The following is a 20,227-nucleotide window of genomic DNA, read 5'->3' on the forward strand; positions in this document are numbered from 1 at the left end:
ATCACATTGGCTGATTTGGAAATAATTTATTTGCAAATTATGGTGGAAAATAAGTATTTGGTCAATATCAAAAGTTCATCTCAATACTTTGTTATATATCCTTTGTTGGCAATGACAGGTCAAACATTTCCTGTAAGTCTTCACAACGTTGGCACACACTGTTGCTGATATGTTGGCCCATTCCTCCATGTAGATCTCCTCTAGAGCAGGGATGTTTTGGAGCTGTCGCTGGGCAACACGGACTTTCAACTCCCTCCAAAGGTTTTCTATGGGGTTGAGATCTGGAGACTGGCTAGGCCACTCCAGGACCTTGAAATGCTTCTTACGAAACCACTCCTTCGTTGCCCGGGTGGTATTTTTGGGATCATTATCATGTTGACAGATCCAGCCACTTTTCATCTTCAATGCCCTTGCTGATGGAAGGAGGTTTGCACTCAAAATCTCACGATACATGGCCCCATTCATTCTGTCTTGTACATGGATCAGTCGTCCTGGTCCCTTTGCAGAGAAACAGCCCCAAAGAATGATGTTGCCACCCCCATGCTTCACAGTAGGTATGGTGTTCTTTGGATGCAACTCAGCATTCTCTCTCCTCCAAACACGACAAGTTGTGTTTCTACCAAACGGTTCTATTTTGGTTTCATCTGACCATATGACATTCTCCCAATGCTCTTCTGGATCATCCAAATGCTCTCTAGCAAACTTCAGATGGGCCTGGATATGTACTGGCTTAAGCAGGGGGACACGTCTGGCACTGCAGGATCTGAGTCCCTGGCGACATAGTGTGTTACTGATGGTAGCCTTTGTTACGTTGGTCCCAGCTCTCTGCAGGTCATTCACTAGGTCCCCCCATGTGGTCCTGGGATTTTTGCTCACCATTCTTGTGATCATTTTGACCCCATGGGGTGAGAGCCCCAGATCAAGGGAGATTATCAGTGGTCTTGTATGTCTTCCATTTTCTAATTATTGCTCCCACAGTTGATTTATTCACACCAAGCTGCTTGCCTACTGCAGATTCAGTCTTCCCAGCCTGGTGCAGGTCTACAATTTTGTTTCTGGTGTCCTTTGACAGCTCTTTGGTCTTCACCATAGTGCAGTTTGGAGTGTGCCTGTTTGAGGTTGTGGACAGGTGTCTTTTATACTGATAACAAATTCAAATAGGTGCCATTGATACAGGTAATGAGTGCAGGACAGAGGAGCCTCTTAAAGAAGAAGGTACAGGTCTGTGAGAGCCAAAAATCTTGCTTGTTTGTAGGTGACCAAATACTTATTTTCCACCATAATTTGCAAATAAATTCTTTCCAAATCAGCCGATGTGATTGTTTGGTGTTTTTTTTTACATTTTGTCTCTCATAGTTGAGGTCTACCTATGATGCCAATTACAGGCCTCTCTCATCTTTTTAAGTGGGAGAACTTGCACAATTGGTGGCTGACTAAATACTTTTTTGCCCCACTGTATATTTTAAAAAGATAAAGGTTTCCCCTGTCCAGTTGACTCTGACTCTAAGGGGTAGTGCTCATCTCCTCCCGGAGAAGCCAGCATTGTCTGAAGACATCTTTGTGGTCATGTTCCAGCATGACTATACGCAGGGAATGCTGTTATCTTCTAGGCCAGTGGGTCTCAACCTTCCTAATGCCTTGACCCTTTGATACATTTTCTCATGTTGTGGTGACCCCCAACCATAAAATTATTTTATGTTTTCCGTATTTGTTCTAAAATATGTGTTTTCCGATGGTCTTAGGCGACCCCTGTGAAAGGGTCGTTCGACCCCCAAAGGGGTCCTGATCCACAGGTTGAGAACCACTGTTCTAGGCTGAAATGGTACTTTCATTTACATGCTTTTGAACTGCTAGGTGAGCAGGAACTGGGGCAAATAAAAGGATCTCACCCCATCACATGGCACTCAGATCTCAAACCTGGGCTGGAAGCTTTCCAGCTCACAAGCTCAGTATGTGTGTGGATGTACAATACATACATACATGGTACACGTATATATTCCCTGAAGTTTGGCTTGTGTTGAAAAAGCTCAGCTGGCTGAACATAATTCATACTTGGAAATGTGACCACCAAAAAATATGTGGAAAGATTTAAAAAAAATCATCCTGGAAGAAGGTACTAATGCATTTTTCCCAAAAATCCCATTTTATCCATGTTTTCTCCAGTTAGTGTATCCTGAGTTCTGTTGTCAGTAAGATTTTCTGGTAAACTGAGTATGCATAATATTACTACCTGTTGGGACTGGAATGATTATTTTGCAACTTTTTATTTTCTGGTTTTATAGTTAATAATAGGTTTTCCAGATTTTGCCTTAGGAATTATTTACCATCCTATTATGAAAGCAGCGCTGTTGCAAATGTTAAAAATGCTAATGGGATAATGGTAGTTTTTATAAAACTTTTGTATATATCTTCTAAGGAATTTCTCATCTTTACCACTGCAGTTTCTTCATTCTGCCTCTGAATTCTTTCCTGTTTATATCTTCCTAAATCTGAAAACAGATAAAATGACATACTATAAGAGTATAAGACGCACCGGAGTATAAGACACACCAAGGTTTTGAAGAGGCAAATTTTTAAAAAAGGTAGGTAGAGGGATAGAGAGGGAGAGAAAGAGAGAGAAATACAGTAGGTAGGTAGGGAGAGAGAGAGAATAGGTAGGTAGGTAGATAAGGGATAGAGAGGGAGAGAAATAGAGAGAGAGAAATACAGTAGGTAGGTAGGAAGAGAGTGTGTGTGTGTAGGTAAGTAGGTAGAGGGATAGAGAGAGAGAAATAGAGAGAGAGAGAGAGAAATACAGTAGGACATAGGGAGAGAGAGAGTAGGTAGATAATAGATGTTTCCAGGTGTATTTATCCATGTGCTGGAGAAGGAAATCACTGACAATCTACAGCACCTAACTTTGTTCCTGCTGGCACAGCACTTGATCAATGTAATTCTCATCAATCAGTTAAAGAACTTTCCAAAAGGGGGGGGGAGTTTTTGCACTATGCAAACCTCTCCAAAACGGCCCTTTTTTTGCAAAAACGGGTCCATTTTTTTTTCAAATAAAAGCATGAATAGCATAGGGGGGGGCTCCTGGGGAGGTGAGGGGGCCAAAAAGGAGCAAAAAAGGCCCATTTTTCACGAAAACGAGCCCATTTTCTGTCAAAAAAAACTGCATGGAGGCTTATAGACTACTGCTGGGGGCTGGGGGGGGGCAAAAAATGGCCCATTGTTTGCTTATTTCTGCCCTCCCCAGCCCCCAGGTGGTCTCTGAAAGCCTTCATAAGGCTATGCATGGCCATTTTGGTGAAGGGGGCGGGGCTTCAGGAGGCAAAAAAATACTGTATTCAATGTATAAGATGCACCCAGATTTTCAACCTCTTTTTTTGAGGAAAAAAGGTGCGTTTTATACTCCGAAAAATACAGTAGTTTTATGTCATTTTCTTGCATTGGAGTAAGATTTATGCCCAGAATTTGTCATGTTGGTTAACATGTACTTTATTCTGTCTTGCTTCTCTTGTGTGTTTTTGAATTTTTATGTTTTTGTAAAAATGTCATTTCAGAAATATTCCTGTAATAAATCATATTTTTTCTATATGTCCTGCTGACCAGAAATAAGTGCTTCATACCTTATTATGAGTAGTTATATCTCAATTTGATTTTTTGATTTAGTAATCTGTAGTGAAGCCCTTTTTAGTTTAAATCTAATTAGGATGAGTGACTTCATGGATGTGTAGATTGTGTTTATGTAGTTTTTTTGGCAATAATGAGGAGGTGGCCTGCCTTTGCTTTTTTCTAATATTATATTTCTTTCTAGTGTAGAACTGTGGGATTCCTTAATATTAGTATTAGTATTAATGAGGCCCAACAATGCTTAGGTTTCCATATTACTGAGGTGTTGCCGTTGTATTATGTTAGGATGCTAAATCCTGAGTATCCAGAAAAGAGGACAAGCTTTGTAGAATAATATAAACATAATTATAATGGTGATGAATTTCCATTGCGAAGAAAAAACAGCATTTGCCCTATACCTCTTACCACTATAATTGGATTTCTACGAACCCAGGTTTAATGTGGTAATCTAGTGTGAAATGCAAATACAACCAATTTATAACTGAAAAATTTGATTGAACCATATATAAAGATATTATGCAAATACAAATGATGCATCCTTAGTTCATTTTCTATATAAAGCAAGGTTGACATTTATCTTGTGGAGAGGTAAAAGCCTCTATTTAAAGCAAAACAAAATGGATGGCATGGAGTACTTTATGTGATGAAGGCAAAAATGAATAGCATAGTTTCTGGTACAATTATGTATGTCATGCATGTTACAGCATCTCACTGGGAAGCCTAACAATACATAGGGCCTTGTTTCATCATCACACTCTGCCTAGTGATAGATATTTTCTTTATCAGCTACTTTCAAGTATCTCATTTCCCAATATTATTATCACTATTCTCTGAGTGATTCCGGGCAGAGTTCTTTTAGAACAGTACTATGCTGTAAAAGCTATTGCAGATTTATTCCAACTGCACCTGTTTAATGGATTTTTTCTAGAGAAATAATACAATAATTAATGGAAAATATATGACTGGCTAAAAGTAAAAGATAGTATTGTCTGAATTGCCTGAAAAATTCCAGGCATAGTAATTGCATAGTAATGGCCTTATCTGACATCATGCGTTCTTTGTAAAATTTTATTTACTCTGTTTAGCTAGTTCACTTTAGCATTTTGATTATGAAGTGTTGTTGATGTGTAGAAATAAAATACGTATGCAGTATGTACTTTAAGCAAGAATAATAAACTTTTTGCAGGGTAAAAGCTAGGAGAGAGTTAAAATTAGGAAAAATGCTAAAATATTGAAAAGCAAATGTTTCAATATGCTTCCAAGTTGCTTTAATACTGTACAAAATTTGATATGGTTCACACATCCTGCTAAGATATATTAACCATGTTTAACCATGGTTTATTACATGTATAAACATAGTCTGAGTTACACAATATGATGAGCCACAATTAATTATTGTAAATCATATTAAGACTGAATCAGAAAATGGATTCCATTGCAACTTGACAAGTACTCTATAATAAAACTAGCTGATAACCTGGTGTTCCCCGGGTATTTATTTATAGAGGGAAATGTCCAGACCAAATGTTATTTATAATGTTGGATTTTTCCCCTTATCGGAGGGAGCCTACTTGTGGAGTAATGTGAAGCCATTACCATGACAACAGCACTAAGCTGTATAGTAGAAGCCATTTTATGGCAGTACAGTAGAAGCCATTTTAAGACGCAACAGGCTGTATCTTAACAGAACACACCTGGGGGTGTGTTGCCCCCACAGTATTTGTTTCCAGAGAGAAAGTCTTCTGTATTTGGTTGAAATTACTTGAGTAATTCCAGAGTTATGCGTGCATACACACACACACAAAACATACATATATATATATATATATATATATATATATATATATATATATATATATATATATATATATATATATATATATATATATATATATATATATATGTTGTATTTGTACTGATAAATAAATAAAGGGAGACTAGTATAGATCTATTTCGAGCTAATTAGCTCTCATCAGCTAGCCATACCCTTACTGGGATTTGAACCTGGGCTGTATTATATATTAGGCAGGAGTCTTAGCCACTAAGCCACGGGTTCTCTTCCTTATCAGTTGAGCCAGGGAAATAGGTATGTATTTGTGTTACAACCCCTGGTATGCCTAAATATGGGAGGAAGGTCACTAATCCCTCTTTTCTGTCCTTCGGCTCATCACAGAAGACCATGCAGGCAGAAAACCATATTTTTAATGTGGCCTTTTTTAAATATTTGTGTTGTATTTGTACTGATAAATAAATAAAGGGAGACTAGTCTTACACACACACATACCTTAATTCTCAAATATGTATGTAACCTTTAGCCATTGAAGTATGTAATTACTTCATCTATATTATTATATTAGATTCTAGTAATCTCAGATATTTTTCGCTCTATAAGACACACTTCCCCCCCCCCCAAGTGGATTGAAACGATGCAGGTCCTTTTGTGAATAGCAGCCAGGCTGCGGAAGCGAGGTCCCTTTACAGTGCTGAACCCCGCCTCTTCTGTCTGTTTTCTGCAGTGCAGGAGTCAGTCAGAGCTGGCACATAAGAGGACAGCTATCTGTGATATTTTTGTTCTTGTTTTCCTCTTCTAAACCTAGGTGTGTGGATCTCATGGTGAGTCTTATGGAGTGAAAAATACGGTAATTGCTACAGTTCTTGTAACACATGGTTGCTTCCATTTTTGTTCCCAAAAATTTGCTAAGTACTGAAAAAAATAACTGTTTTGCCAAAACACATTTATTTTTATAAATTAATCTACTAATAACCTTATGTGTATTGTCAAATTTGATAGATATCTGGTAAAGAAGGTTGTATATGGAATTTGTAGAAATGAAATCTAAAGTATTCACATACTATTTAAATTAGAGTTACAAAATGCTGATATAATTAATATGTCTTCCTTCATTGTTTGAATATTCTCAATTTATTTTCAAGCTTTAGAAACTTGCTATAAGGGATCCTTGTAGATTATATGCTATTTCCAACAATATATTTCATATTCTTGTTATTAATAAAACCAGTCAAGTCCATTTTATGATTTATCATCTTATCATATTTCTCCTTCTTTTTCCTTCCCCTTAATTACCTTGTGGAAAGTTAAATAAGGAAGGAAGAAAGAAAAAAGGAAAAGGATGTGCAAATGAAGACAATACTTTATGCTTTCTCATATTGTTCCTATAAAGTCATCTATTTCTATTTGTGTGGGAAGGACCTGGATTGTTTAGATTTTGTTTTATTTTCCTAATATATTTCCTGTTTCCTTGAAAATACCTTATTCAGTAAGAAACTACAAATAACAGGAATAAATAAATACTGAGATGGGCAAGACTATTATAATTAATTTGTTAACATATCATAGATCAATGATGGTGAACCTATGGCACACGTGCCACAGGTGGCATGTGGAGCCATTTGTCAGGGCACACAATGCGCTGCCCTGTCAGCTGGCCAGCGTGCATGTGTGCGCTGGCCAGCTGAGTTCATCCTTTTTTTAAAGCCATTTTCCGCCCTCCCCAGGCTCCAGAGCCTTTATAGGAGCTTGGGGAGGGCGGAAAGAGCTTCCCCCCCTCCCCGGAGGCTCTCCGGAGGCTTCATGAGGTTCCCTGAAGCCTCCGGAGCGCAAAAAACCAGCCCTACATGCAAACCGGAAGTTCAGGAGCAGACTTCCGGTTTGCTCGGAGGATCATTTTGACTGCTCCAGAGGCTTCAGAGAAGCATCCTGAAGGTCCTTCAAGCCTTCGGAGCGCTCAAAACGACCCTCCAAGCAAACCTGAAAGTCACTTCTGGTTTGCTTGGAGGGTCGTTTTGACTGCTCCAGAGGCTTCAGGGAAGCGTCCTGAAGGTCCCTCAAGCCTCTGGAGGGCTTCCGGGGTGGCGGGGGAGGCTCTTTTCACTCTCCCCAGGCTCCTATAAAGCCTCTGGAGACTGGGGAGGGCAAAAAAAGCATGTAAAAAATGGGGGGTCGCGCTTGTAGTGCGCGCATGCGCACTGGGGGGGAGTCACGCATTGCATGACCCCCTGCGCTCCCCCCACTTATGGCACATGAGCCAAAAAAGGTTTGCCATCGCTGTCATACATCATTTGATATGAAATGTTGTACTGTATAATATTTCATTTTGTACATATATTTTTCTGTTTAATTTAGATCTTTTTACTTCTTTAAATAAGAGTTTACCACTTTCAAATGAAGTCAGACTAATATAGTTCTGTATTGTTTCTTCCTCTTTGCTGATGAAAGATGTACAAAATATCCTAATATGTAATCTTACTATATAAAGCTTTATATATTAGTTATCCTGTCTTTTAAAAATAGAATAGACTGCATATTGGATGCATGACATAAGCAAATATAAATAAAATGGAGTTAATTGCAGTAGTTAATTGTACTACTTTACAGTTATATCCTTAATTAAAGACTAAAGGTACTAGGTCTCTTCCTATCTTCCACAGCATAGAGTTATTTTATGTGTGCAGGAATTTTCATGAGTAGAGATAGTTTTCCACTGCTGTGTTCACCTTTCAAAAAATTGAGGGCTTGTTAATGGACAATAAAAAGGAAATAGAACCAATGAGCTTGTATTCTCTCTCAGCAGCAGTTTTTGTTGAGTTAAGAAACTATATATATTTCTGCCCCATAGCATACATCCTGCTTAAAAGTTTGTGAACCCTTTGGAATTTTCAATATTTTTACATAAATATGACTTAAAACATGATATGTTCTCCAAACAAACCCCAAAACTAGATGAGAGAATTTCATTTAAAGAATAAATAAACAAATTAAGTTTTTGATTAATTTATTGAAAAAATGATCCAAAGCTATAAAAGCCTCTTCATCAGCAATTAACATCCATATGAGCAGAAATTTACACCAAAATTAACATTAAACTAAGAAGTAAACAATATCCCAATCAAAGAACTACCAATGAAGACAAACAAGTTATGCTAAACAACAGCCTAATCAAGGAGGCTCCAAGAATACTCCCACCAACACTGACAGGGCAAGCCACTAGTAATATAAAAATGAGAGCAAACTCCAAATCCTTGCAGCACTGATGATGTTTCCTAGTTTGGTAATGAAATGTCTGTCAGAAAACTCCGCACTACCTACAGTTCAACCCTTTGCTCCATGTAATATTGTCTTCTATTACTGCTACATATTTATATGTAGCAAAAAGGTGTGCCTTTAGGATAATCAGTTCATTTGAAGGTGTTGAAGGTGTAGAATGAGATGTTTTAATATAAGGAATGATACTGGTGTGTGGAAGGTCATGCTTTATTTAAAGAACAACATTGTGGTTATTCAGTCTCCAAGTTTGATCTTTGCAACGTAAATATAAAGAAGCTTGACTTGAACAAAGAATTGTGTTTTGCCTAAAGCAGTAAGTAGAAGGTGCAACAAGGTTGAAAGTCTCTGCAGTTTCATTCATTCTTATTTTCATTAAATGCTACATGTTTTTCATTATGATAAAATGAAATCCCCATTATAGATTATAAATGAAATAAAGGTTAGAAATACTGTAAATTATACAGCAATCAAAGTAGCTTTATGTATCACTTGGAGATTATTTGGTACCTAATCTTACATATTTCAAGGCAATAGGATGAAAAAACTTTAATTTCAAACAATTCTAGTTTGAAACCTTTGATAAACTAACATTTTCATAATACTGTAAATATTATAATGAAAAATTATACAGCTCTGAAAATACATTTAAGCTTAGAAAAGGGCATAAATAATCTGTTATTAGAACAATGGAACAAAAAAATCCTTCACTTTTGCTTGATACCTTGGCCAATTTGTTTTTAGAAACTGACCAAGTGAGATTTTCTGTGAGAAAAAAGGGGGGGAAATGAAGTTTTGATGTTGAGATTTGAATATTAGATTGGATTTAATTAGGGAAATATTGTGGATTGGTGTGGGGGGGGGTTGATTTGTTTAAATATGTTCGTATATTAAATGCAATAGTTAAATAGTTCAACTAAAACTAAGAATACATGAATATTGGATTTTTAAAATATTAAATGCTACTATTTAAAAGGTTGTTTATACTTAAGACATTTAAACTTAGGCAGAGGTTGTTGTATTTTATTATTTCTGTCCTTGAAAAATCATAGGTCACCCTTCTTTTAATGTCACTTTTTACCTTTATCCATTTTATCCCCGACTTTTTCTTTTTTTTAATGTTATGTTTTGTTTGTATTTTACATGTGTGTAAATATTTGTATTTATATATGTACTAGATAAATACAAATCATATATGTTTTTATATATAAATGCTTCAAATTTTGTATATATGATAAATTATGTTAATTTTTTAGATTTTCTATCAAGACATTGATTGATCGCTCATGCTTCGAAACTATTGATGATTCTTATCCTGAATTCAATAATTTTGCAGCTATTTTGGAACAAATTCTAAGCCATCGGCTCAAAGGTACATAAAATCTGATTTTACATGTTTTGTGGAAGAGACCATTTTCTACAATATACTTTTTTTTGCAAATATAATGAGATTTAGTTGGTGTAATTATATATCTTTGCTATACATAGGTTTTGAGATTCTATTATTTTCAATTAGTCTTTCTCTGAATTGAAGTTAGGGTTCTATTGCCAGCTGAATCTATATCTAGGTTGCAAACTGAAATTTTAAAAGATTATTAGAAAATAAAAATAATGGTAGGCTATAGCCCAGCAATGGCAAACCTTTTTTGGCTCGCATGCTGTAAGGGGGGGAGCGCAGGGGGGTCATTCCTGGGCGTGCCACACCCATAATGCAATGTGCGATCCCCCCAGTGCGCATGCACGCATGAGACACACGAACCCCCCCCATTTTATGCATGCTTTTTTCACCCTCCCCAGGCTCCAGAAGCTTTATAGGAGCTTAGGGAGGGCGAAAACAGCCTCCTCCGCCCCCCTAGAGGCCCTCCGGAGGCTTCAAGGACCTTCAGGAGGCTTCCCTGAAGCCTCTGGAGGGCTTAAAATGACCCTATGAGCAAACCCAAAGTGACTTCCGGTTTGCTCATAGGGTCAGTTCAAGCCCTCCGGAGGCTTCAGGGACTTTCAGGACGCCTCCGGAGGGCTTAAAACAACCGTAAGAGCAAACCGGAAGTGACTTCCAGTTTGCTCGTAGGGTCATTTTTAGTCCTCCGAAGGCTTCAGGGAAGCCTCCTGAAGGTTCCTGAAGCCTCCAGAGGGCTTAAACCGATCCTACGCCGGAGGTCCATTCCCGAACATCTGGTTTGCCCATAGGGCTGGTTTTTTGCACTCTGGAGGCTTCAGGGAAGCTCCTGAAGACTCCGGAGGGCCTCTGGGTGGGCGTGGAGGTTCTTTTTGCCTCCCCAGGCTCCTATAAAGTCTTTGGAGCCTGGGGAGGGTGAAAAATGGCTTTTAAGAAGGCTGAAGTCAGCTGGCCAACGCGTGCATGCGCTCTGCCAACTGACAGGGCAACGCCTTTCGTGCCCTGACAAATGGCTCCACGTGCCACCTGTGGCATGCGTGTCATAGGTTCGCCATCTCGGCTATAGCCTATAGGCTAATTCTCCACAGGCAAATCAAAGCCATAAAAATACTCTTGAGAGTCTTGAGGAATGTGACACAGTCTACAAACTTGTTTTCTTGTACATGACTGTTGTTCCATTTGTTAAGTGTTTTATCATAATTTCAAAATTTAAATGCTCCTTAGCTCCCCAAAGTTGGTAATTTCTATGTTATTTAAGAACAGTTGTTTTATACACATAGGTTTTTATAATTCTTCAAATAATCACATCATTTAATTTATAAATACTTTATGATATGCACACTTTATTTTAATGATTAATCTCTTTCTGTTCCCTGATTTTTCAGGTCAAATCACTTGGTTTGGGTATGAAAGCCCTCGTACTTTCTGGGATTATATTAAAGTGGCTTGTCGCAAGGTTTCATATAACTGCATCTGTAGCATTGAGAATATGGAAAATGTTGCTTCTTCAAGAGCTAGGGTGAGAATTTTAACATTCCTCTTACTATGTGTTTGATATTGTTCAAAAGAGAGTAGAATAGAGTAGAGTAGACCAGACCAGACCAGACCAGACCAAACTGTCTGAGTGAGGAAAACATAAGGAACTTCTGGTTGCATCCGCATTACATTTAAATTTCCCAGAGGCTGCTGGGAGGTTGTGAGTTCAAGGGGGATTGAGAAGTCATCCAGTGGAGCTAGATAAGCACCTGGAAGTGGCTAAAAATCTAAAACAGCAACAGTACATTCTTGGTAAGTGCATCTGTGACTGCAGTTCTATTTTATTTTAGCTTAAAATAAAATATCTGGCTTAGTTCAGTGCAATACTTGTGTTGCAACTGTCTTACGCGGACACATGGACAGATCGCTTATCTAGAGTCTTTGCTCTTCAGATAGAAATTAGGTTTCCGGCTCAGCTATTCTTTCAATTGAGCTGTCCCGCTATAAGCCCCCTCTACCACAAATATGCTGAAGGAGAGGGGCAGTATGAACAATGGTGGGATCTGACAAGGTGAGCTGTGAATCACAAACACAAAGTTTTCACTTTGTCCCTGCATAATTGATGCAGTACCCTTGCTGACCTTACTAGGGATACTAAGGTGGCAGGTCAAGGCAGTTGTGATAGCAATAACTCAAATGAGCAGGGGATTGTGATCCAAGATGAAGAATTTGTTTTGGATAGGGGGAAATGTGAATCAGGTACCGTGTTTCCCCAAAAATACGACAGGGTCTTTTTTTTTTTTTTTACTTACAAAACATGGCCTTGGGCTTATTATAGGGAAGGGCTTATTGTTTTGGGGTTGCCGGGCGGCTGCTCCCTTGCGAACTGGCTCCCAAAGAGCCGGGCACAGCCTCAGGGGCGAAGCAGCCATGAGGTGACCACGCTCAAGAGCAACTGCCCGGCAAACCCCCTCTCCAGCCGGGCAGAGCGCCATTCACTGACCTAGGGAGTATCCCTAAGGTGCCAAGCCACATGGCGCTCTGCCCAATCCCCACCTCCCATGGCTTAGCACATTAGGGATACCTCCTAGGTCAGTGCATGGAGCTCTGCCCGGCTGGAGAAGGGGGTTGTGCGAGCGCCTGTTCCGCCCCCAGCAGACATGCCTCCTAGCCTCAACATGTCCGGGCCCAGCTCTTCCTGCAGCAGCTGCCGCTGCCGCCGTGTGCTCTATGGTTGTGGGCTGGCTGCTGGAAGACTCTCTGTCCAGAAGACTCTCTTACAGAGTCTTCCAGCAGCCAGCCCACAACCATAGAGCAGACTCCTAGAGCAGTCGCTGCTGGAAGACTTGGCAGCTGAGTTTGGGAGTTTGGAACCGGAGAAGGCGTTATGCTCGGAGTGCGGCAGCAGCAGCGGTTGCTGCTACAGGGAGAGCTGGGCCCGGACATGTTGAGGCTTGGAGGCATGCCTGCTGGGGGTGGAACAGGCACTCGCGCAACCCCCTTCTCCAGCCTGGCAGAACTCCATGCACTGACCTAGGGGGTATCCCTAATGTACCAAGCTGCGGGAGTTGGGGAGCGTGCAGAGCACCCCATGGCTTGGTGCCTTAAGGATACCCCCTAGGTCAATGAATGGTGCTCTGCCCGGCTGGAGAAGGGGTTTGCCAGGTGGTTGCTTGTGAGCATGGTCACCTCATGGCTGCTTCGCCCCTGAGCCTGTGCCTGGCTCTTTGGAAGCCAGTTCGCAAGGGAGCAGCTGCCTGGCGACTCCCCCCTCCAGCCAGGCAGAACGCCACTCCCCCAACCTAGCGGTATCCCAAAGGTGGCAAGCAATGTGAGCACCTTTCTCCCTCCCTCCGGCTCCTGCAGCTTGGCACCTTCAGGATACCGTTATGTCAGTGAGCGGTGCTCGGCCTGGCTGGGGGGGGTTGTCCATGGGGTTTATTTTCGGGGGTGGGCTTATATTTTTGCCCACGCGAAAAATGTGGCAAGGCTTTAGTTTCAAGACAGGTTGTATTTCTGGGGAAACACGGTATTACACATTAGTCATGAAAGAAGAGCAAGATATCCAAAAGGAGAAGCCACCTTCTGGTTGATGATTCAATTGTAAGGGATGTAAATTTAGGAAAGGATATGGAGGTTTTTAAAGAGGTTAGATGTCTGCCAGGTGTTACTGCCAGCAGAGACAAGAGACATAATTTTAAGGTAGTCAAGAATGCCAGTAAGGACTATGATGTTGATGCTATTGTACATCTTCACACAAATGATGTGTCCCCAAAAGATGTGCAGAATGATTTCCAGAGCTTGCGGCAGGAACTTAGTAGGCAGTAGGCTTCCTTATTCAAAGATTTTACCAGTACATAAGGAACAAAAAGAAAAAGGCCAGCACATAGCTGGCTTCAATGTGTGGTTAAAGGAGTGGTGTAAAAGGGAAGGCTTTGGTTGCATTAGTCACAATGTCTGCAGCTGGTCCAATAAAAAACTGTACAAAAGAGATGGTTTGCATTTATCAAAGAAAGGGACTGAGTTATTTGACATTAAGTTCTCAGATTTTCTGAAGAAACGTTCAAACGGAAACAGATAATTAATTGATATATAACATTTATGTTCCCTGCAATCTAAAACTAATAGGGTTATCAGTGCATGTAACAAATATTTTTGCAAATAAGAATATCAATCTTGCTTTCAAGCAAAATCAAACATTTAATAGTGAGTGTCATATCATGTGCATCAAACAAATAGTAAGGAAGTAGGGGAAGTCAGGCACAACACAGGTTATGTAGAAAGTAAACATGTACAGGGTATGAGGAATAAATAGGGTGAATTAGACATTCAAATAAATGAAGGCAGACCTGATATTATTGTCATTATGGAAACTTGGTGGGATGAAACCCACAAATGAAACATACAACTAGAGGGATTTAAATTATTTAAAAGAAACAGACCAAATAAAAGAGGAGGTGGTATTGCACTATATATAAGAAATAACTACATCTCTACAGAAATAGAGCACAACAGTGACAATTATCTTGAATGTATTGGGGTCAATATAGAAAGGGGACCGGAATGACATTGCCATAGGTGTATATTATAGTCCAAAGAAACAGAGGAAGTAGACAAAACTTTTTGCTAGTTAATTAACTAAGGTATGTAGGAAGCACATCACAATAGTAATGGTTACTACCCTGACATCAACTGGGAGACAAATTCTGTACCAAGTGGAAGATCAAACAGGTTCCTGACAAATTTAGCAGACAATTTGTCTCCCCAAAAGTAGGGACGAGAAGTAGAGGTCAGCTATATTAGACATAATTCTCACTAGCAGAGTTTAAATGATAGAAGGTGTTGAAATTACAGGAACCTTGGGTGGGGTGGGGTGGAGTGGGGTGGGAGTGATTAAGCAATAAAACAAAGTCAAACTAGATATTTGGATTTTGACAGAGCTAATTTCAATAAATTTAGAGATTAGGAAGGATTCCATGGATAAGAATCCTCAACTTCTCAAGAAGCTTGGGAAATTTTGAAAAGTGAAATTATAAAAGCCCAGTCTAGCACAGTACCAATGAAAAAGAAAAATAACAGCTCTCAAAAAAAAAAAAAAAACCCAGCATGGCTGCATAACAAACTCTCTGATAAATTGAAAGTCAAAAGGGACAAGTATAAAAAGTGGAAAGAGGCGCACATAACTAGAATATCAGCAAATAGCCCAAGCCTGAAGGTGAAGTGAGGAAAACTAAGGTTCAAAATCAACTAAGACTTTGCTTAACTAGTTAAAGTAAACAATTTGTAAATATTTGAAATGAAAAATATATTTACAGACTTTGAAAATCATATGGACAAAACATAGAAATAGAATATTTGTCATCTAGTTCTTATTTTATTAAACGTTTGTTGAAATACAATATTATAACTACCGTGTTTCCCCGAAAATACAACCTGTCCCGAAACTAAAGCCTTGCCACATTTTTCGCGTGGGCAAAAATATAAGCCCACCCCCGAAAATAAACCCCCTGGACAAACCCCCCCTCCGGCCAGGCAGAGCACCGCTCACTAACCTAGCGTTATCCCGAAAGCGCCAAGTCGCAGGAACCGGGGGGGGAGCGCTCACGTTGCTTGCCGCCTTTGGGATACCGCTAGGTTGGGGAGTGGTGTTTTGTCTGACCAGAGGGGAGAGTTGCCGGGCAGCTGCTCCCTTGTGAACTGGCTCCCGAAGAGCCGAACACAGCCTCAAGGGCGAAGCAGCCGCCCGGCAAATCCCCTCTCCAGCCGGGAAGAGCGCCATTCACTGACCTAGGGGGTATCCCTAAAGTGCCAATCCATGTGGTGCTCTGCCCATCCCCCAGCTCCCGCAGCTTGGCACATTCGGGATACCCTCTAGGTCAGTGCATGGAGCTCTGCCCAGCTGGAGAAGGGGGTTGCGCGAGAGCCTGTTCTGCCCGCAGCTTCACCAAGCCCTTGCGCAGCTCTCCCAGGCCACTGCCGCTGGCCACTGCTGCCCACCACCGCCCCGCTCCGCTCCGAGCATAACTTCCAAACTCCAAAACTCGGGGCCGAGTCTTCCAGTATCAGCCGCTCTAGGAGTGCTCTCTATGGTGGGCCGGCTGCTGGAAGACTCTGTCCGGAAGACTCTCTGTCCGGCAGCCGGCCCACTATAGAGAGCACCCATAGAGCGGCCGATGCTGGAAGTTTTGGAGTTTGGAAGTTATGCTCAGAGCGGGGCGGCGGCGGGCGGTGGCGGACAGCAGCAGCCAGTGGCGGTGGCCTGGGAGAGCTGCGCAAGGGCTTGGTGAGGCTGCGGGCAGAACAGGCAGTCGCGCAACCCCCTTCTCCAGCCGGGCAGAGCTTCATGCACTGACCTAGAGGGTATCCCGAATGTGCCAAGCCGCGGGAGCTGGGGCAGAGCGCCATGTGGCTTGGCACCTTAGGGATACTCCATAGGTCAGTGAATGGCGCTCTGCCCGGCTGGAGAGGGGGTTTGCCGGGCGGTTGCTCTTGAGCATGGTTACCTCATGGCTGCTTCTCCCCTGAGGCTGTGCCAGTTCACAAGGGAGCAGCTGCCCGGCAGCCCCAAAACAATAAGCCCTCCCTGATAATAAGCCCAAGGGCATATTTCGTGGGGCAAAAGAAACTAAGCCCCTGTCGTATTTTCAGGGAAACATGGTATTTTTAGTTCAAGATATTTTAATCTTGAAAAATTGAACATGAGTATGGAGACAACGAAAAACCTTGATTTCACATGCAGTGAGGTTTTATGAAGAATTGCTCAAAATACTAATATGACATGAAACATTCTATTATCATTTTGCTGCATTCAGGGTTTTCCCGCAGAGTTTTAAAGTGAAAATGCAAAATACAAAAGTGAAAAGAAAGATAAAAATGTAATAAAAAGTGAATTAGCTTTTTGTAAAGAAAGACTTAATGAAGACTTTTGATTAGTTTGATTCAGGGGATGCATGTGTTATATTTCTGATTTTTCCCATAATTTTCCCTACAGGTTTCTATTATTATGATTATTAATTTTATATTACATTATGTTAATATGTATTTTCTTGTTTATTGGTTCTATAATAAAATAAAACACAAAAATAAGGTTTCAAATATGACCTGTTCCAACTGTTAATTATACACTCTATTCTATTTCATTCAAATAACTGCCTCATTTGAAATATATATGTGAATATAGTTTCTAAACAGAGGATTAAGAAATGTGTATTGAAGTAAACAAAATAGTGAAAATAATTTGGCAAATACAGTAAAAGTCAAGCCATTGTGCTCTGTAGAAATTTATTAAATTTCTATATTAAATTTATTAAAGATCAGGAAATAGAGCTAGAAAGTGGGAAAATATTATTTTATATATTGTCATATGACGGAAGTTATTATAGTTACAATGTACAAGTAAATATTAGAAGTTAAGATTATAATGTATGTTTAAAAAATAAAAAATGAAAGATGATGGACAGAAGGCTAATTATGATAGGTAAGCAAATACTACTATTATGTAATTATTAATACAATAGTAGAGTTGGAAGGGACCTTGGAGGTCTTCTAGTCCAACCCCCTGCCTAGGCAGGAAACCCTATACCGTTTCAGACAAATAGCTATCCAACATCTTCTTAAAGACTTCCAGTGTTGGGGCATTCACAACTTCTGGAGGCAAGCTGTTCCACTGATTAATTGTTCTCACTGTCAGGAAATTTCTCCTCAGTTCTAAGTTGCTTCTCTCCTTGATTAGTTTCCACCCATTGCTTCTTGTTCTACCCTCAGGTGCTTTGGAGAATAGTTTGACTCCCTCTTCTTTGTGGCAACCTCTGAGATATTGGAACAATGCTATCATGTCTCCCCTAGTCCTTCTTTCTCTTAAGCTAAACATACCCAGTTCCTGCAACCGTTCTTCATATGTTTTAGTCTCCAGTCCCCTAATCATCTTTGTTGCTCTTCTCTGCACTCTTTCTAGAGTCTCCACATCTTTTTTACATCGTGGCGACCAGAACTGAATGCAGTATTCCAAGTGTGGCCTTACCAAGGCATTATAAAGTGGTATTAACACTTCACGTGATCTTGATTCTATCCCTCTGTTGATGCAGCCTAGAACTGTGTTGGCTTTTTTGGCAGCTGCTGCACACTGCTGGCTCATATTTAAATGGTTGTCCACTAGGACTCCAAGATCCCTTTCACAGTTACTACTACTGAGCAAGGTATCACCTATACTGTACCTGTGCATTCCGTTTTTGTTGCCTAAATGTAGAACCTTACTCTTTTCACCATTGAATTTCATTTTATTAGATAGTGCCCAATGTTCAAGTTTGTCAAGATCCTTCTGTATCTTAAGCCTATCTTCTGGAGTGTTGGCTATTCCTGCCAGCTTGGTATCATCTGCAAATTTGATGAGTTCCCCATTTATTCCCTCATCCAAATCATTGATGAAGATGTTGAAGAGTACTGGGCCTAAAACAGAGCCTTGGGGTACTCCACTGCATACTTCCCTCCATGTAGATGCAGTTCCATTGAGGACTACACGTTGAGTACGGTTGGTCAGCCAGTTACGAATCCATCTGGTGGTGATGCTGTCTAACCCACATTCTTCTACTTTATCTAGTAGTAGGTTATGGTCTACCTTATCAAAAGCCTTACTGAAGTCCAAGTAAACTATATCAACGGCATTCCTCTGGTCCACTAATTTTGTCACTTTATCAAAGAATGCAATAAGATTAGTCTGGCATGATCTGTTTTTGACAAATCCATGTTGGCTTTTGGCTATTACTTTGTTTGCTTCTAGGTGTTCGCAAATTCGTTGCTTGATTATTTTTTCCAGAATCTTTCCTGGTATTGAGGTCAGGCTGATAGGTCTGTAGTTTCCTGGATCTAATTTTTTCCCTTTTTTGAAGATGGGAACCACATCAGCTCTTTTCCAGTCCTCTGGTAGTTCCCCGGTGTTCCAGGATCTCTGAAAGATATAATTCAGTGGTTCTGAGATCTCGTCTGCTAGTTCCTTCAGAACTCTGGGGTGTAATCCATCCGGTCCTGGTGATTTGAACTCATCTAGGGTAGACAGGTGCTCACTTACCATTTTCTTCCCTATTTCAATTTGTGTTCCTAATTTTGTGGTGCTGCTTTTGATAGGTTGGACTGTTTTATCCCTTTGTGTAAAGACAGATGCAAAACATGAGTTAAATAGTTCTGCTTTCTCCCTGTTGCTTGTCACCTTCTTGCCACTTTCTCCTAGCAATGGACCAATTGTTTCCTTAACTTTTTTCTTGTTTTTAACATGTTGGAAGAAGCTTTTTTTGTTAATTTTTACTTTTGTGGCAAGCCTTTCTTCATTGTGAGCCTTAGCTTTCCTCACTTCATCTTTACAGGCTCGGGCTATTTGCTGATATTCTGCCTTAGTTATGTCCCCCTCCTTCCACTTTTTATACTTACTTTTTTTGTCTTTCAGGTTGTCAGATAGTTGTTTATGCAGCCATGCTGGTTTCTTTTGGGAGCTGTTATTTTTCTTCTTCATTGGTATTGTGTTAGACTGGGCTTTTGTAATCTCATTTTTCAAAATTTCCCAAGCTTCTTGAGTTGTTTTCCCCTCGAGGATTCTCATCCATGGAATTTTTCCCAAGCTCTCTCTAAGTTTATTGAAATTAGCTTTCTTAAAGTCCAAGACTCTAGTTTGACTTTGTTCTACTACTTGTGTTTGGATAATATTGAATTCCAATATTGCATGGTCACTTGCCCCCAGGGTTCCTATGGCTTCAACACCTTCTATCATTTCCTCTCTGTTAGTGAGAATTAAGTCCAGTATGGCTGATCCCCTTGTTTCCTTCTCTACTTTTTGGAAAACAAAGTTGTCTGCTAGGTTTGTTAGGAACCTGTTGGATCTTCCACTTGGTGCAGAGTTTGTTTCCCAGTTGATGTCAGGGTAGTTAAAATCTCCCATTACTATTGTGGTGTGCTTCCTACATACCTTAGTTAGCTGACTAGCAAAAAGTTCATCTTCTTCCTCTGCTTGGTTGGGTGGCCTGTAGTATAGACCTATGGCAATGTCATTTCCCCCACAACCTTTAATATTGACCCAAATGCATTCAAGATAGTTCTCATTATTGTTGTGCTCTATTTCTGTAGAGACGTAGTTATTTCTTATATATAGTGCAACTCCACCTCCTCTTTTATTTGGTCTATTTCTTTTAAAT

General features: G+C 40.2%; 1 protein-coding gene across 4 annotated transcripts in view; it reads left to right on the forward strand.

The window, feature by feature from the left end:
- The window catches only part of RUNDC3B (RUN domain containing 3B), an 80,795-nt gene that overhangs the window by 26,844 nt on the left and 33,724 nt on the right, over nt 1-20,227 (forward strand). For all 4 annotated transcript variants that reach the window (XM_081969885.1, XM_081969882.1, XM_081969884.1 and 1 more), the window contains 2 exons: nt 9,934-10,049; nt 11,459-11,592. In XM_081969885.1, coding sequence (XP_081826011.1) covers nt 11,563-11,592 — 30 coding nt within the window. In that variant the 5' untranslated portion in view covers nt 9,934-10,049; nt 11,459-11,562. The remainder of the gene's footprint in view (nt 1-9,933; nt 10,050-11,458; nt 11,593-20,227) is intronic.

The sequence above is a fragment of the Natrix helvetica genome (assembly GCF_964273705.1).
Source record: "Natrix helvetica genome assembly, chromosome: Z".
Taxonomy (NCBI): Eukaryota; Metazoa; Chordata; class Lepidosauria; order Squamata; family Natricidae; genus Natrix; species Natrix helvetica.